Source organism: Staurois parvus, unplaced genomic scaffold (assembly GCF_062004578.1).
Source record: "Staurois parvus isolate SC_StPar_1 unplaced genomic scaffold, SC_StPar_1.0 ptg001162l, whole genome shotgun sequence".
NCBI lineage: Eukaryota > Metazoa > Chordata > Amphibia > Anura > Ranidae > Staurois > Staurois parvus.
The window spans coordinates 3,288,092-3,306,060 of NW_028318958.1; the positions used below are offsets into that span (position 1 = coordinate 3,288,092).

The following is a 17,969-nucleotide window of genomic DNA, read 5'->3' on the forward strand; positions in this document are numbered from 1 at the left end:
ATCTTTCAGGTCATTTGCATTTCTGTTCTTTCCTTTCCTGAGATTTACATTTGTGTCTGATATCTCCCTGGAGTTCAGATACAAAGCTCCCAGTGAGCAAAATAGGTATAGAATGAGAGCAGTGTGAATTTCAGCCTGATTGGCTCACAGTTTTGGATATTAAATTTTCAGCATGATTTCGATTATGCAGGGGATTTTGGGAATTTGTACATAAAATGTAGAAGAGGGAAAAACTGAACCAGAATTGGAAACCAGAAAAACTGGGCCAGATGAAATTGATGAGTTTGCTTCTTTTTTTTGTTACGGTTGATGTGGTTTCCCGAAGAACTTCCCCACTCAACTGTGACTCATAGATTAATATTGGAACTGAGAGCGAACGATGTGTCACCTTGTACTGTGAATTGGTGGGATGATGTAGCTGGGATAAACACTGGCCTAAAAATCTAGCAGCAAACGTAAATGAATACCTACAGTAAGATAAATTTGGTTTTGATTAAGTAAATGTGAAAGGCATTTATTGCCTGGAGTTATGTTCCCAGTGTGTTCCTGTTAATTATATGGAATTTCTTCTTCATCTATACAAGGTGCCAGAATGTTGTTCCTCTGATCATCATCAGCCACAGGGGGAAAATCAGCACAGGATTTCCATATAGTTTAAGATGACGTGTAACAATTTTTTTGCTACAGAAGTAGGCAGTTTAAAGCAAACTTACAAATACTTTAAAAATCCATAAAATTTCCACATGGTCCGCATTGTTATTTTATACCACAGTTTCAATAGTAATGTAGCGTGGTAGCAGGTGCCATGAGGTGTCTGCTGTTGCTTTTTAAAGTGGTTGTAAACCCTTACATATACCCATTGAAGTGACTGGCCTCAAATGATACACAGATATGAATCAAATCCTTCTATGTAAGTTGTATCTGTTTATCTGCATTCTCCTCTTCGCCACATCCGTCCAAAGTGCTGAATCTATACAGCTTGTCTTGAGAGTTCAGAAAAAAGGGGGTGGAAAGCTGATGTTACACTTTGCAGAGGTCAGTGAGGAGAGCTCTGAGAGCTGATTGGAGGGAAGAGAGACACCCCCACCTTCCACACAGGAACAGAGCTGAGGCTGTCAATCTGCTTTAGGTCACCATTTTTCTCCTGGTATCCGGAATACTTGTCAGAAGTGATTTCTTCTGATAACCGAATAATGGGGTAGCAGACAGAAATGACAAATGGGGCTCTGAAGTGAGACAAGTACACACACTAGCGGAACATGCTTTGTTCATATTTCATGTCTGAGGTTTACAACCACTTTAAAGTGGACCTTCCATGAAAAAAGAACTTACTACTATTTCTTGGCCCACCATAGGTTAAAAAAGAAAAAAAGGTAGGTAAAAAAATATTTAATTGCAGCCTAGGCCATGGTGGTATCACTGTTGAAGGAAGGCTAAGGAATATCACCTGCTCTAAGGCAAATGGACCGTAAGCCGCTGTCTGCAGTAAACATATTTTTACTTTTTGCTACCAGTTTGGTGGAGAGGTGCTAATAGTGGTTAGCTTTATTTTAACCAATTTTAAGCTCACACCATTTCAACTGTACTCGCCAGAAATCCCTATGTATTGTTAAACTAACTACACTTTCCTCCATATTGGTTGCATCTAACAACAAGGTTTATTGTAAGGTTATGCACTAGGGGGCTAAGAATATGCATTTATCATACATACTAGGGGGAGTCAATGGTGGAGAAGGATCTGGAGTTCTGGTAGATCACAAGCTTAATAATGGCATGCAATGCCAAGCTGAGGTTTCTAAAGCGAGCAAAATAATTAAGCGGTATAGACTCCCAGGGAGAGAGATATCATATTACCCCGGTACAAATCATTAGTAAGACCTCATCTGTAATATGCAGTTCAGTTTTGGGCACCAATTCACAAATAGAACTTTGGAGAACTGGAGAAAGTACAGAGAAGGGCAACTAAACTGATACGAGGCGTGGAGGAGCTCAGCTATGAGGAAAGATTAGAGGAACTGAATTTATTCTCTCTTGAGAAGAGGAGATTAAGGGGGGATATGATCAACATGTATAAATACATCAGTGGTTCATATAGTGAACTCGGTGTAGAGCTATTCACCCTGAGGTCATCACAGAGGACAAGGGGGCATTTTTTACGTCTGGAGGAAAAGAAAATTAATCTCCAAACATGGAAAGGTTTCTTCACAGTGAGAGCTGTGAAAATGTGGAATAGAGTCACTCAAGAGTTGGTTCTGGCCAGCTCAGTGGATTGCTTTACAAAAGGCCTGGGTTCTTTCTTGGATACACAGAATACTGGTTACTAACATTTATAGGTAAAGTTGATTCAGGGAATATCTGATTGCCTCTCGGTGGTTCAGGAAGCAAATTGGATCATGCTTTGCTGGGTTTTTTGCCTTCCTCCTGATCAACTGTGGGTGAAGGATTATAATTGGATGGATGGATAGATAGATATATTTGAACTGGATGGACTTTTGTCTTTTTTCAGCCTGACTAACTGTGTAACTGACTGCACCAAGTGTTAAATTGTAGAAGAAAAGGCAGGTTCTTCTGTGTTTCAGCTCAGTACAGAGTTGCTGCAAAATTCCAGCACAAAATTCAGTCTCAGAATCTTCTGCCTTATTTATGTCTTCTCATGCTGTTATAGTTTAGGAAAGTGGAAAAATAGCATTGGACCTGTAGGGTTAACTCACTGGTATTGTTATCTTAAAGTATTATGTTGATGTAAATGCTCTTGTTCATGGGCAAGCGGCTTCTACACTCCAATCTCCAGTCTCCTTGGCTTGTATAAAGGATGTAACAAAAATTAAAACTGAAGCACTGCACCACTGCTAACAGGTCCAGACACAACTTTATTCTGATAAATGTTGGGGGACAATCCAAAAAATATCCAATGCATTTCTGAGGGTCAAGAGCTCCCCCTTTATCAGGGCTTGATTGTCAACAACGTTTGGCAAACCAGCTGCTGAGGAGATCTGTATTTGCATTCACACTGGGAAAAAATAGCATTAAAGGTCCAGTAAATGTCTAGTCTATTCATATTGTTGTCAGTCAAGCCCTGATGAAGGACCTGATCTTGGACCCCAAATATGTTGGACACTTTTTGAATTGTGCACCTGACTTTTCTTGGAATAAAGTTGTATCTTGATCTCTTAGCAGTGGTGTGGCGCTTCATTTTTCATTTCTGCTATTGCGCAGTATCCTCCATTTGCACTGTTTAGTACCCTTCCTGGCCTGAAACCTGTATAATGGTACTCGCCCATCTCATGATGGACTATAGGAAAAAAGGTGGCTTATGCAAAGCTCAATGACAGTGCTGTCTTTTTTCCAGTGACTGTCTGGTGCCTGAATACATGAGCTTTGCACTTGCAGGAGAAGAGTCATGCTGTTACTTTTAGGTTGTCTTTTTTTTGTTTTTCTATTGGTAACACCTTCACTTCTTCTTCCATTCGTTTTATATGAGGTCTATAGTAATTATCAGGCAGAATCCCCTCTCTTCTGTCTACTTACTCTCCTGATGCTTGTTTGTAGATCTCCACCTGTGGCTCTCATGTCCGTACTGGCTGTCCAGGAGGATTTAGTAGAAAATCTTCTACGAGGAATTCAAGTGGGAGAGTTTGCTGTAATCCAGCCATTAAAAGAAGAGTTCTGCTTTGTTCTGGGCTATCTCCTGACATGGAAACTTATACTAATGTTCTTCAAGGCTGCATCATCTCAAGTATGTTATTATTCCTGTCTCTATTGGCTTTTCGTCATTAGCAGCATCTTCTGTATATCCTAAATCAGTCACTGGTATGTGTTCTATCAGATTCAAGCCATAAACATTCCTTATTTTTAGTGTCATGTGCTTAAAATATATCCACTGTCAACCAGCATTATTGCTTTAGTGTATCACTAATTTATTAAAGGCTAACTTACCCAAAACTGACGTAAAATTTGGTAATACAAGTTATGATTTTACAATCGTGCCATCTGTTTAAAATTTACTAAATACATGTCAATTTGTAGCCAAAAAGGTCCTTGCAATATATAGTTGCTCAAGCAGACTGCAGCATGTTGTCATCTTTAGGCTAGAGCTACACTGGCAATTGTATTCTTTTGTGTCTGACAGATTTAAAGTAGATCTAATGCCTAATAGGATGACATTTGGTTTGCTGAAACAATGTGTGCCATAAACACTTGCCATGTTTGAACCCCTTCCTGCCCCCTCCTCACGACCATTTAACTGGGTCTTAATTACGGAAGGCTGTCAGTTGGCACATGATTGGGAGCTCATCCTGCCAGCTCCCAATCATAAACCGGGACTGGGGCTGTCTGTGACAGCTTGGTGACTTTGCTGGGAGCGAGCAGTAAGTGTGCTCTCAGTCCACAAATTGCAGCCATGGATGCGGTGTGTGGCCATTGAGGATTACCCTACCTTCTGCACCACATATGCCTTACATGGTCCGCAAGAGGTTAATACTGTTTTTAGTCATTGTTGCATATCAGCACTGCATATCTCAATGGCTGCATGTCATTTCTCAGGGCAAGTTTCCTGATGGTGAGAACAGTGGAACATGTCTGTGCATCTGCACAGCCACTAGTATTCTTAGTTTTAAGAATGTGTAATCATGCGGGAGAACAATTTGGAGACAGGGAGAAAGTGTTTTTACTCTGAAAGGAGGTGCCAGAACCTTTTATTGTAAGCTGCATGTTTAACGTTTTGTTCATTTCACAAGTATTTTTAAAGTATTGCACTTTGCAAGTGTGCATTATGCTGTGCATTAGATTATCAAAATGATTGAAAGGGAAGCAAAAGGCCAACAGGAGCTCTCACTTATGTGACCTGTCTTTCCTCCTTTGATGGAGTTCTCTCCCTTGCCTTTAGCAGAGAGAACTCCTGTAATGTGTCTCAGGCTTATCACAGCGGGCTAAATTTTATGAATGGGCCATAAAATGAAGGCTATGGAGTGTAGTGATAGTATAGCGAGGGCAGATAGGTATGTTCACTCTCCTCTATAAATCAGCGCACCGTGTATCCGTGGAGTGAGTGCAGGAGCCCTAACAGCCATGTGGGGCTATCTAAAGTAATGCCAGCATACTGATATAGTAGCACCTTTTGTATGGCATTACAGAGTGGGTAGAGACGCAGAAATCTGCTGCTGAAGCTTTAAATTGGTAGAAAATAGACAGATGGCTCAGTGTACTAGGGCTTCTCTGTAATAAGAATGGCTTAGAAGTGGGACACAGGGCATGTTCTAGTAGGTTCATTTTAAGATCCAGAAAGGGCCCTAGAGTATTCTATGAAAGTGTTTTTGAATGCATAATGTAAACATACAGGTGTGTGTGTGTGTGTGTGTGTGTGTGTGTGTGTGTATATATATATATATATATATATATATATATATATATATATATATACACACAGTTGTGTTCAAAATAATAGCAGTGTGTTGAAAAAAGTGAATAAAGCTGAAAATCCTTCTAATAACTTTTATTTCCATACACACAAATGCATTGGGAACACTACACATTCTATTCCAAATCAAAACATGAAGAAAAATATATCAAATTTGTGTTGTTCCTCTTAAAAAAAATTGAAGAAAAGTGACTATTAGACTGTTCAAAAAAAGTGTTTTGTATTCTTCTTTACAAACTCAAACATTCACTATATAAACTGAAAAATGTTTGAAGATTTTGCTTTCCTTTGAATCACTTAATATTTAGTTGTATAAGCACTGTTTCTGAGAACTGCTGTACATCTGTGTTGCATGGAGTCACCCAACTTCTGGCACCTGTGAACAGGTATTCCAGCCCAGGATGATTGGACTACATTGCACAGTTCTTCTCTATTTCTTGGTTTTGCCTCAGAAACCGCATTTTTGATGTCACCCCACAAGTTTTCTATTGGATTAAGATCCGAGGATTGGGCTGGCCACTCCATAACGTCAATCTTGTTGATCTGGAACCAAGATGTTGCACGTTTACTGGTGTGTTTGGGGTCGTTGTCTTGTTGGAACACCCATTTCAAGGGCATTTCCTCTTCAGCATAAGGCAGCATGACCTCTTCAAGTATTCTGATGTATTCAAACTGATCCATGATCCCTGGTATGCGATAAATAGGCCCAACACCGTAGTATGAGAAACATCCCCATATCATGATGCTTGCACCACCATGCTTCACTGTCATCACAGTGTACTGTGGCTTGAATTCAGTGTTTGGGGGTCGTCTGACAAACTGTCTCCGGCCACTAGACCCAAAAAAGAACAATCTTACTCTCATCAGTCCACAAAATGTTGCGCCATTTCTCTTTAGGCCAGTCAATGTGCTCTTTGGCAAATTGTAACCTCTTCAGCACGTTTTTTTTTTTTTTCAACAGTGGGACTTTGCGGGGGCTTCTTGCAGATATCTTGGCTTCACATAGGCGTCTTCTAATTGTAACAGTACTCACAGGGAACTTTAGACCTTCTTTGATCTTCCTGGAGCTGATTGTTGGCTGAGTCCTTGCCGTTTTCGCTATTCTTCTCCATTCGAATGGTAGTTTTTCGCTTTCTTCCATGTCTTTCAGGTTTTGGTTGCCATTTTAAAGCATTTGCGATCATTTTAGCTGAGCAGCCTATCATTTTCTGCACTTCTTTATATGTTTTCCCCTCTCCAATCAACTTTTTAATCAAGGTACGCTGTTCTTCTGAACAATGTCTGGAACGACCCATTTTCCTCAGAATTTCAGAGAGAAATGCACTGTAACCAGCATGTACAACATTTGCTGCCTTCCTTCCTTAAATAAGGGCAATAATTGCCACCTGTTTTTCAAAGAATGAATGACCTCACTAATAGAACTCCACACTGCTATTATTTTGAACATGCCTCTTTCAATTAGTGATTCAATGACACAGAATCAGCAGCATGCATGTCATGACTGTTGGGTCTGTTGGATTTCTGTTACTCTACTACACCTGCTAGTAAATTATGTGCCATGTAGAAATATCATTTCTACCAAAAACAGTGATTGATCAGGTAAGTGATGTCTGACTGCTATTATTTTGAACACAACTATATATATATATATATATATATATATATATATATATATATATATTTATTTATTTTTTGTGAATGCATAAAAGTGTTAGTATTTCTATTTTGCCTGGAGCTAGACATTGGTGTAATAGACATCATCTTTCCATTTCCAGCTGCGAGCACTCTACTCACAGTATCTGCGGAAGACGAAGAGCCTAAATAAACTGCTTTACAACCTGTTCAAGCTAATGCCTCATACACCTGTTCTTCCTGGACAATCGAGCGATGCATTTTGTAAAGATCCTAAAACGTTCTTCACTGAGGAATTAACCCTAAATGTAAAAGGTGAGTTGGGTCCTTATATTTGCCTGCTAAAGGATTTACTATTCTTTCCAAGCAGTCTTGTGATTAACTTCTTCCCTACCGCGCTATAGCCGAAAGAAGGCTACAGCGCGGTCGTCTAGTTCTGGGACAATGTCCATGGACATCATTCCAGAACATGCCCCCTGTGCACCCCTGGGCCGCCAGTAATAGCTGTGTCCTACGGACACAGTTGATCACGTGATATGGTAAACTGCCAATCACAGCAGCCTTTTACCACGTGTCCAGTGACACAGCAGATCACCGGGTAAATACAGTTGCCGGTTATCGGCTGCACTTTCCAATAACCGGAAATTGCCAGAGAAGTGATCGGCACTGATCATCAGGGCATGGATGATCACTGCCCTGATGAGCAGTGTCGCCCAGCTGTGCCCATCAGTGCTGCCCATCAGTGCCAAGAAGTGTCGTCAGTCAGTGCCACACATCAGTGCTCATTAGTGCCGCCTATCAGTGCAGCATCATCAGTTCCAGCTCATCAGTGCTGCCTATCAGTGCAGCTTCATCAATGCACATCAGTGATTACCTGTTTGCAAAATTTTATAATAGAATAAAAAAAAAATTTCATGTGAGCACAGTGTTGCATGACCGCGCAATTGTCATTCAAAGTGCGACAGCACTGAAAGTTGAAAATTGGCCTGGGCAGGAAGGGGGTATAAGTGCCCAGTAGGCAAGTGGTTAAGATCTCTCTACCAGACAGCACAGCCAGATGAGTGACCTCATTTTTCTCTAGCGTAGATGAGCACAACAAACTGGCCACAGCCTTTGATTAGATGGTGAAGAACTGGCAGCACACTTCTGAGGGAACCTCCTTGTCCCTGCTGCCACCTGTTTTCCAGATATTGAGTGCTTCTAATACGTTCACTAACGGTTGGAGTCGACTTGCAGCACATCTTTAGCCTGGACTTTGATTTTGGAGTCTGTCCTCCCATCATAGTTCTCTTTGGTTCCATTGTGTGTGGCTTCCGCCCTTTTAGGCATAGATTTTTACCATGGTCCTGCAGGATTTTGACCCAGATTACCCAGGTATAATCAGGCTGTAAGTATGGAGGCAGCAAACCTGTTATCACACCCTCTCTGGCAGCTTTCATAGCTGATCTGAGCTATCAACCCTGGGGACCTTATCTGATTCTGAGTTACTCAAGTCTTTAATGAGCTTTCCCCTGAGGAGTCAGTCTACTTCTAATTACTACCAAATATTTTGTTTTTTACTGATGTGGTGCGCACCATTTTGGAAGCGTGAAGCTAAAGCTACCCATAAATGGATTGAAGTTCAGCCAGTTCACCAGGGATCAGCCGAACTTCAATCCATGTGTGGGAATTGTGTTTTGTATAAAAGTTGATCTACTGATCCATTTCTGTACAAGGGCCCTGTTGGAAAAATTCCACTCAATCAGTTCTGCAGGCTGTAGACCGAGCAGTGATCTGTGTATTGTGATCGCTGGGAAGTCTCCCCGCTGTCAATATACAAAGATACAGTGGGGAGGATTCCCCCATCCACTTTGAATGTGTGGATGGGGGGATCCGATCAGTTTTTTTTTATTCAGCCTGCTGGTTGAATGAAAAGAAATGACCATCTATGGCCAACCTTAGGCTGTTCCTTCTACTATTGCTGTTTCTGGCCTTGCGTCTTATAGGGCTTTGAAGGCCACCAAGACCTTTCCTTTTGGATCCAATCTTCCAGTTATTTCTGTATAAAAATTGAAAATGCCTTGACAGGGTGCTTTCTCCCCCATATCCTGGCATATGAGCACAGCAGTACAATTCACTGGGTCCTTCTGTCTCCTGCTGCTTCACCTTCTTCCAGTCCGAGCTTTGATATACAGTGGAAAAAGGTTGATACAAAGTCAAGTTCGGGTACTTGCACTGCTTGCCATTCATGCTGTATAAATTAATACAGAGTTGTGTTCATTTTTGTATATTGTATCTGCCTGGAGTTCAGTTTTACCTAAAGTCCTTGCTGTGGAAGAGAGAAATGGTAAAACACAATCATCATGCAGTATGGCTAAGCATTAAATAGAGGCTGCATGTATATGGAGCAAATGTGGTTGCCACTGTCAGACTATATAGAGAAGTAAAGTTTATGTATTTACAATAAGGTTTTTTTATGTTGACTAATGCCATTATTGTGTACATTAAAACAATTTAAAACTAATTTTCTACTCTGAGAAAATAAATTCCATCTCATTTAAGAGGAAGTGATCTTTCTAATTTTAAAGTGTATTTACCAGCTTACACAGAAACTTGTCTGTGAAACTAGAACTCCTCCAAATATTTCAATACCTGTATGCCATATTCAAATGCATGCAATTTTCTAGGCTCAGAACTGTTGATCCTGTCTGTAATTATTGTTAAAATGAAACTTTATTCTCTAAATCAACATTGACTATTTTTAATCCCTATGCTGCTAGCATTAGTAAATACAGATAGATACAGTAGGAAAGTATATCTATCTAAATAGATAGGAAAGTATGTTTTAATCTTTTGTTTTTACATTTCTTTAGTTACTCCCTGTTTTCCTGCCTAGGCAAATGATCTCATACATCCCAGGGAGGGAGGGTTCTCAGCTCAGCCGATTTCCTGAGCTAAGGGCAGATGGATTCCATGAAGTAAATGCTACATGAATCCTCTGCCCTTACTCAAGGTTGCCACTGCCAGAAATGCTAGGGGGTGTTTTTTTCAAAAATATTTTTCAGCAAAATAAAGCATTTGAGACATGGATGGATGGGTGAGTTTTCTTTGAATATTAACCATTAGCCGCCCGGCCAATGGCCGTTTGGCGGCTTCAAATGTGTCCCTGCATTCCGGGTGCACGCCATTTGGCGTGCTCCCGCACATGCGCCGTTTGCGCTAATGCAGAGCGGCGCAGCAGTGCGATCTGTCACCGGCCGTGCACCTCGGATACGGCCGATGACAGATCCGAGTACCGGCTCCCGTTGCTGGTACCATGTGACCAGCTGTGACCGATCACAGCAGGTCACATGACATTGTCATTCAAAGTGTGAGAGTGCTGAAACCTGAAAAATGGCCTGGGCAGGAAGGTGTAAAATTGCACGGTATTGAAACGGTTAAAGATGAATTAAATATCATTTTGGTTTGTGGAGCTCAGATGCAGAGCAATTCCACTTTAAGGCATTTCCTGCTTATGGCTGACAATGTTAGATACCTTTTGGAATTAACCCCAGTGTTGTCACCGTTTCTTCTTCCCCCCCGCCTCTGAATTACAGTGCTGCATAGGTACACAGCCTCTTTTTCTATTGTGTTATGGTTGTGACTATGAAAGAGTTGATCCCTCATTATAGCACCACAGCCATTACCACCGTATTACACTGCTCGGATCCCTGCCCACAACTGGTGCAGGGATTCAACATAAGAGGGAGGGAAGTGATCGTGTGATTTCTCTAAAAGGAAGAGAAAAAAAAGGCACAACAAAAGGTACTTTATTTACTTTGACAGCACGTCTATGATGTGAGGTTAAGGCATAACACATAAAAGTACCCTTGTGTTAGCCCTGTAGTTTGTTTTAAAAAGATTGTATACCAAAATTTAAAAATAAATAAATAAAAAAACAAACATGTCATACTTACCTGCTCTGTGCAATTTGTTTGCACAGAGCAGTGCCGATCCTCCTCTCCTGGGGTCCCCCTGCTGGTGTTCACGGCTCCTCCCTCCTGCGGAGTGCCAACCATAGCAAGCACTTGGTATGGGGACACTCGTACAAGTTTGCTCTCAAGCCAGCTCTGTGTCCCCATTCCATAGACACACACAAAGCGTGGCTCAGCCCTGCCCCACTGCTCCCTCCTTACTGGCTCTGATTGACAGCAGCGGGAGTCGATGGCTCCCGCTGCTGTCTCTGAGACTATGAGGAGGGAGAGAGCTTAGAGAGCCACCACTCTCAGGCACAATGCTGGTTTGAGATCAGTAACTATACGGGGGGTGATTGGGGGAAGTTGCATCAAAAAGTTGTTTACCTTAATGCAGAGAATGCATTAAGGTAAAAAAATAGCCTTTAGAACCACTTTAAGGGCATAGGTCCAGAAAAATAGTCTTCAAAAATGTCTTGGGTACTGAAAGCTGTATTAGAAGAATGGCGTGTAATGTTCCATAATCCTCTCCACAAATGTCACCATTACGTTAGAGCGATAATATCATTATAGTGTAAACCATGGACAGATATTTATATAAATCGTCAAACGTTACTGATTGTGTTTATTTAGAATTGAACACAGTGATATTGCTCTTCACTTTCTATCCAAATACATGTCATTGCTGAGCCAACATTAAAACATTGATAACAAGGCAATTATCAGCCAAGCAGTAATCATCAGATTCTTGTTTGCATTTTTAAACGGGAAAATGTCCTAATGTTAGAGCTGGAATCCTGACAGCACATGTCCGGACAATTCAACAAATGTGAGAAGTTAGCAAGTGAGAAGTAAATGAAATGAAGTGCTGTCAAGTTAGCAGATAAGAGGTAGATTTGGTAGGGAGGATTTACTGTGATGGGCAATTCCCATGACGGGATCTTGTTTGCATCACATGAGAACGCTGAATCTTGAGGTTTATGCCTGTTTACCAAATTTATCATGAAAGCCTAACTCCCAGAAGAGGTAATCCTCTTGCCAGAAATGAATACAGCGATGTCATTAATATCTCATTAAAATCCAGCTCAAGATTTACCAAACCAGTAATGTTGCAGTAGGGCCTGCACGGTAAGGGTTAAATGCTTAACTCTAGATCACTGGTGTTCAACCCATGGCCCGAGATGGCTGTGAATACGGCACAACACAAAATTGGAAACTTACTTGAAAGTGTGTTTTTTTTTTTTTTTTTTTGGGTAAAAATGCCTTTACATTTAGTGAACGCATGTGGCTAAGGAAAGAGTTGACAGTGTCTCTTCACTGGACCTTTTACCAAATTTATCTTCACAAAGAAAATTAAAAAACCCTCTTTATTGCTATTTCTACTTCCCTTTGCTAGTGACTTAGGTTTCCCTCATTTGTCTTCCTGGTGTCAGAGATAAAGTGACAGTGAATCTCCCTGAAGTTGGGTTTTAAGTGAGCCTTATAGGTTAAAATGCATCGTCGCATGTTTTCAGTGATGGACACAGCTCTTTTTAAAGAAGAATTCTAGGAATATGTTTTTCCCATGAAGTGGGGCTGTGCCCCACACTGCAGGGATTAACTGCTTATTGTCTAGGGGCGAGGAGAGCAAAAATATACCTAATCCACCAGTCCTCCGAATGCAAGACCAGTCCCTGCTGCTCCTATGTCACCCCCCCCCCCCCCACACATCTTGTGAAAGGACTGTTCATGATGTTGTCACGCTCACAGACTGGCTCTGGATGTGAGGATGGCAGGAACAGCCCACTGCTGGGTGTAGGGGAGTGCTGTTTTCTGGAGGATCAAAGGATCGGGTAAGTATAGGTTTTTTTGTGTGCCCTTGGACAAAACCAGCAGTTAAATCATGCAGTTCGGATACAGCCCCACTGTATGGGAGAAAAAAAAATTAATGGAGTTCTGCATTAATAGATTTTGCAGTGAGTAACAAAAATATTGTTATTTGTAGGGGACGGGAGGACCCTTACCTTGTAGTCTAAAACTGGACAATACATGGATCGCAGTTCAGCCAGAACCAGCTGAATTTTGATCCATCTATGGCCGTTCCCGTTCATGAAGTCAATTGATCAACTTAAATCAGCTTCTTGCCGCTGCAGCGCTGATCAGTGTATTGTGGTGGCAGGGGAGCCCTGCTATCAGAATACGACCTAGCAGGGAGGATTCCCACATCCATCTCGACCCAAATAACAAAATGGTTATCGTAGAGATAAAGAGAATTAACAAAATGTCAGCAAGGCCACACAAAGACACATAACAATAGGTGTACAACACATTGCAGGTACTATTTTTTGTTTATAGTTTCTTTTTGACATTTAGGCTACATTTATTGCAGTCATCCGTCAAACCATCACAAAACACATCTGCGACCCAATATGGGTTCTGAATCATAGTTTAGGAAACACTGTTCTAAGTTTTGTGTGGGATGAACATGTTAGTGGAACAAAGAGTGGGTGACAGACCCCAGGGGTGGTTCGAAACATATTGGGAGCATGGCTTGGATGAATTGAGCTGAAGCTGCTTTTACCTGCTAACCAGTCCGGCCTAGTGATGTATGGGGTGGCCATGATATTTCTTCCTGTTTCTACAGTGTGTTTTGGGTCTGGAAGCACCTTTCCCCAGCCTGTGCACTCACTAGTCAGCAACATCCAATTCATTGGACCTGGTGAGCATGAGCAGGGGACACGAAGCATTTATTTTGGGTCGCAGGTACAAAGCTACCTGATAGAACAGGAATGTATTTGATAAAACAAAGGCAAATATGTTTTTGAATACTGCTGGAAGTACCCCAAAATCTTTTTTTTTTTTTTTTTTTTTTTTAACATTTAGCTCCCTATGTTCCTGTGCAAAAGAGAGCTTTGTCAAATCAGGTGTTATTTCATTGCACAGCGTTGTCAGTCTTTTTTGTGTGGCATTCACTAGTCATTGCATCTTCGACAAACACATAGATACCAATGCACCAAAATCATGCCGACATTTGCCATTCTATGTTTACAAGTCCATTTCCAAACAATGCTCACTTGCATTGGGTCTGCCCCTGCACTGCAAGGGTAAAAAGCTTGTTTAGGTGTAGGGGGGGCACAAAAAGCTTTTAGTTCTACTTAACTAATCCTCCATTCCCCCAGGCACTGGTGCTCTACTCTAGTTACCTACTGTCTGGTGGTGGATTGTCTCGACATCCTCACACCCTGTACAGGGCTATGGGCTCAGCATTGGACTTGCTGACAGAGGACTTGCAACACCCGGAGCATAGGAGTAGAAAAGCCTGAAGGGCTTATACCTGGAAGAAGCTTGCAGGCACGGGACATTGGGAATAGAGAACTGCATTTTTACGCCCCCTAGACCTAAATGAGCATTTAAAGAATATGTAAACCCAACATTCCATATTCCTGATATGGGTTTGTTGTGCCATGTACTTGTATGAAAAAGTATCCTGGTGTCTTTGTACTGCTTCCTTTGTGTGAAATCCTTGGTGTTCCTGCCAGTTTCCTATTAAAAGCTCACTATACTAGGCAGGAGAGCACAGCCTGGCCAGTTCTCCACCTATACTGGGAATTCAGCCTGTTCTCCTCCAATGATCAGACTGGCACCCCCCTTCGCAGCCTTTCACTGGGAAGATGAGTGTGCTGTTGTTTCCCCTCCCCTACCTCTTACAGAGTTGAGAACAGAGGGAATGTGATCCCTTCTAAAAAAAAAAAAAAAGGGGGGGGGGTATTTATAATGTATTTTTTATATGTATTCACATATGTTTTGCCTTTAATTTTATTTTAAAATGAATGGATTATTTCTCAAGTTATGGGTTTACAATCACTTTAAAGGGTAAGTTCACCTTTGAGTGCATGTTACATGTTCCACCAATTTTTAGGGTGGAACATGTAACATGTGCCCAATGCTGAAGCCACTGCCCCCCCTCCCTGTGTCAGAAGTACGGGGAGAAGCTTTCCATACAAGCTGTCACTATTTAAAAAACAGCGCTGCCGTGCTGGGCTCCACCCACACAGCCACGTCATTCATTGTGAATGAACGAACTACAAGTCTCGACAGCCTTAGTGGCTGTCTGCTTGTAGTTTTCAATGAACTATCCTGTAAGGGCAAGTAGATATACAGACAGGTCTTCAGGAGACCTTCATGGTAATGCTTTACAGGCTCCTGCAACCAAAAATATTAAATGCACATTTTTTCTTACCTGCAAAAAAAATGTGCATTTATTATTTTTGGTCAAAAGGTGAACTTATCCTTTTAACAATTGCAGTGCGTGGTGAGCAGCCCCACTATAAGGAAGACTTTTTCCTTTCCCTGGAGTTCAGCTTTATTGCGTTTATTTGTTATTAGTGGCTTCCTATATCTGCGTGTCTCTGTATTCATTGGCCAGGCAACTCAGAGGTGCACAGTGCTGAATTTTGGTTGAGTTACTCATGAATTTAAAAGCAAAACATTACTGGCTAGACAGTAAAGGCTTTGAAAGCTGCTTAATGTGTTACTATTTCCTAGATTCATCCACACTGCAATGGGAGATCCCTCATCTGGCCTGTAGTGTTTATCACATCACACTGAAGGATTTGCCTGCCATGGTCCGACTATGGTGGAATGGTTGCGAGAAAAGGATTTTTAGCGTTGTGGACAAATTCACTACCAAGTATGTCAGTGGAGTGCTGTCTTCCCAGGAAATATCCTCTGTACAATTCAGTACTCAAGTCTTTGATGGCATGACCGTAAGTCAGGTTCTTTCTTCAAAGAAAACTTTTGTGATACGCCTTAATGCAAATAAACCGTTGTGTTTTTACTTCTACCCAGTGGAGTCAGTGCAGTGAGCTCACGCTGTTTCTTTTTATACTGTCTCATGTACAGAAGGGAATGTGTGGAGGGTGGAACAGCAGAGACAGATACTTGTTGTTATATGGGGGGGTGGGGGTGGGGGGGAGACCTCTCCAGCATCTCTCCTTGCAATAGCCCAGGGAATGCTGCAGATGCCATCTTCCATTCAACTCTGAATGAAGTAGATGATATTATCTTCACATAGATGAAAATTTTAGCTGGCTGGACCCTTGATTACCCCCATAACAACTAAAATCCAAAAAAAATTAATTTATTGGAGCTCACTTGTCATTAACTGGGGTAGCTGCATTGATTTTTTTTTTTTTTTTATACCTGGTAATCCTGCAAATAGTACACTTCTGTCCCTGGGTTTGTATGTTTAGTCCTCCACTGTATCTTTGGAGGGAGCCATGGTTTCCATCCAGGCTGGTCTTCAAGCATGTCTGTCTCCATTACCTGGAGGATGGGGAGATCAGTAGTTTATGAAAGAAAGTTAAAGTTAACACTCATTGTGCTTCCAGTTGATTGCACAGAAAGTACCAAGAACACTGTATTTCTGGCAAGATCAACTGGTATTCTGTACTGTACATATTCTGCATTTATCCTGAAAAATAAAAACTAATGAAGCAACACGTATAAGAATTGGTAAGCTGCAATAAGTTAAATTTTTCTTCTTGGTTTTAAGTATGCTTTAAAGAATAGTATTGGAAAGAAAATGTGTGAGAGGTTTTATTTGCAAACTTGCTTGACTTGCCTTAATATATTTAAAGAGGAACTTCATTCCCCGCCCACGTTTTTTACCAAGTAATTCACAAACACTTACTTGCATGCCCAGCATTCCAGCTGTGTTCTGTAGAGGGCAATCATGCCATCTTCTTTTGAGACCTCATCAGGAGGCAAGCTGTCTCTTCTGGGTTCTTGCAGCCAGCACCATGACGAATGGCATATTATGTAGTTCATCATTAGGGGGCCAACTGCAAGACCGGAAAGAGAAAGCTTACACCCCCCCTCCTTTCCTGATAGAGCAGCACTTGCTCAGTAGAATAACCTGTGGCATCCAGGAATACATGACAGGTATTCCAGGAGGCTGCAGGCAATAGAAATGTCAGTCTCATCTAGGCGAGAATTCTTTTAGTGTTGGGGAAAATTAGACTTATGAAAAATATTTGTGATTTTGAGAGAGGAGAAGATGAGATGGTGGAAGGAGACCAAGGCGGGTAAAGGTCCACCTTAGGGAGAGTTGCTAAAGTGTTTTATAATTGCATTTTAAGTACATTGTTTGCTTGCTTTTTACTAAGCTTGTGTACCAGTGTGGATAAGTTTGATGTCAAAGCCAGCGGAACACGATTGCCTCTTATATTATCATTCATTTTAAATACGCAATTGGAATGAAGAGATTATTTATGGTAAGAATCCTCATGTAGGGTTCACTGATTCAAATGAGTTTGTAATATGCACAAAGAAGTTGGATGCCCAGTACACAGTAGTATAAGATTTTGTCTAACAAATCATTCAAATTTTAGGAGTGACTGGTGAGAATAGAAGTGTCCTGGCAGAAACCAGATAGTGGTTCTGTGTAGAAAAGCCATTTAAAACGGCTTTCTATTGCAGGACTAACAAACCTGGAATAAACAAGTGGCGTTTAATATGATCTTTGTGACTTCCCTTTCTATATGTTAAAAGAGAAGTATGGGGATTTAAATATACAGTTATATTTCTAAGTGGATACAGCATTGATCCAATGTTGCATCTGTCCCTTTCTGATTCTAGGACTGAGAACTGAGCAATCAAAGGCTGCTGATCGCTCAGTTCTCAGTCTTCAGTACGCAGAGAGCTGGTGACTGTCAGTTACCGTCTTTTTGGCTGCCCTTCCAGCACTCACTGGAGCCCCAGGCTGTGGAGGGGGTGAGAGAGGCTGGCTGAGGCTCTCAGCGGCTCACTGAGAGTCTGAGCCAGCTGCTGCTGCTCTAGGCATCTGAGTGGATGTTGACTGTAAAGTCAGGATTGATCCAGAGCCTGGACCAGCTGAGTGAGGTCAGCATCAAATGCGTCACAGGAGTGCAGAACAAACTGCACTCCTTTTTATCCTTCAAAGTATATCCAAAATAGCTTTGGCCATACTTTTCCTTTTTAATGTCTTA

The 17,969-nt window shown here is 41.5% G+C and overlaps 1 protein-coding gene across 3 annotated transcripts in view; it reads left to right on the plus strand.

Moving 5' to 3' along the window:
- LTN1 (listerin E3 ubiquitin protein ligase 1) overlaps positions 1 to 17,969 on the plus strand; it is a 158,332-nt gene that overhangs the window by 121,174 nt on the left and 19,189 nt on the right. For 2 of the 3 annotated variants that reach the window (XM_089659523.1, XM_089659524.1), the window contains exons 25-28: positions 3,550 to 3,736; positions 7,192 to 7,363; positions 13,604 to 13,678; positions 15,505 to 15,725. In XM_089659523.1, coding sequence (XP_089515649.1) covers positions 3,550 to 3,736; positions 7,192 to 7,363; positions 13,604 to 13,678; positions 15,505 to 15,725 — 655 coding nt within the window. The remainder of the gene's footprint in view (positions 1 to 3,549; positions 3,737 to 7,191; positions 7,364 to 13,603; positions 13,679 to 15,504; positions 15,726 to 17,969) is intronic. The other variant, XM_089659525.1, reaches the window with a different exon arrangement.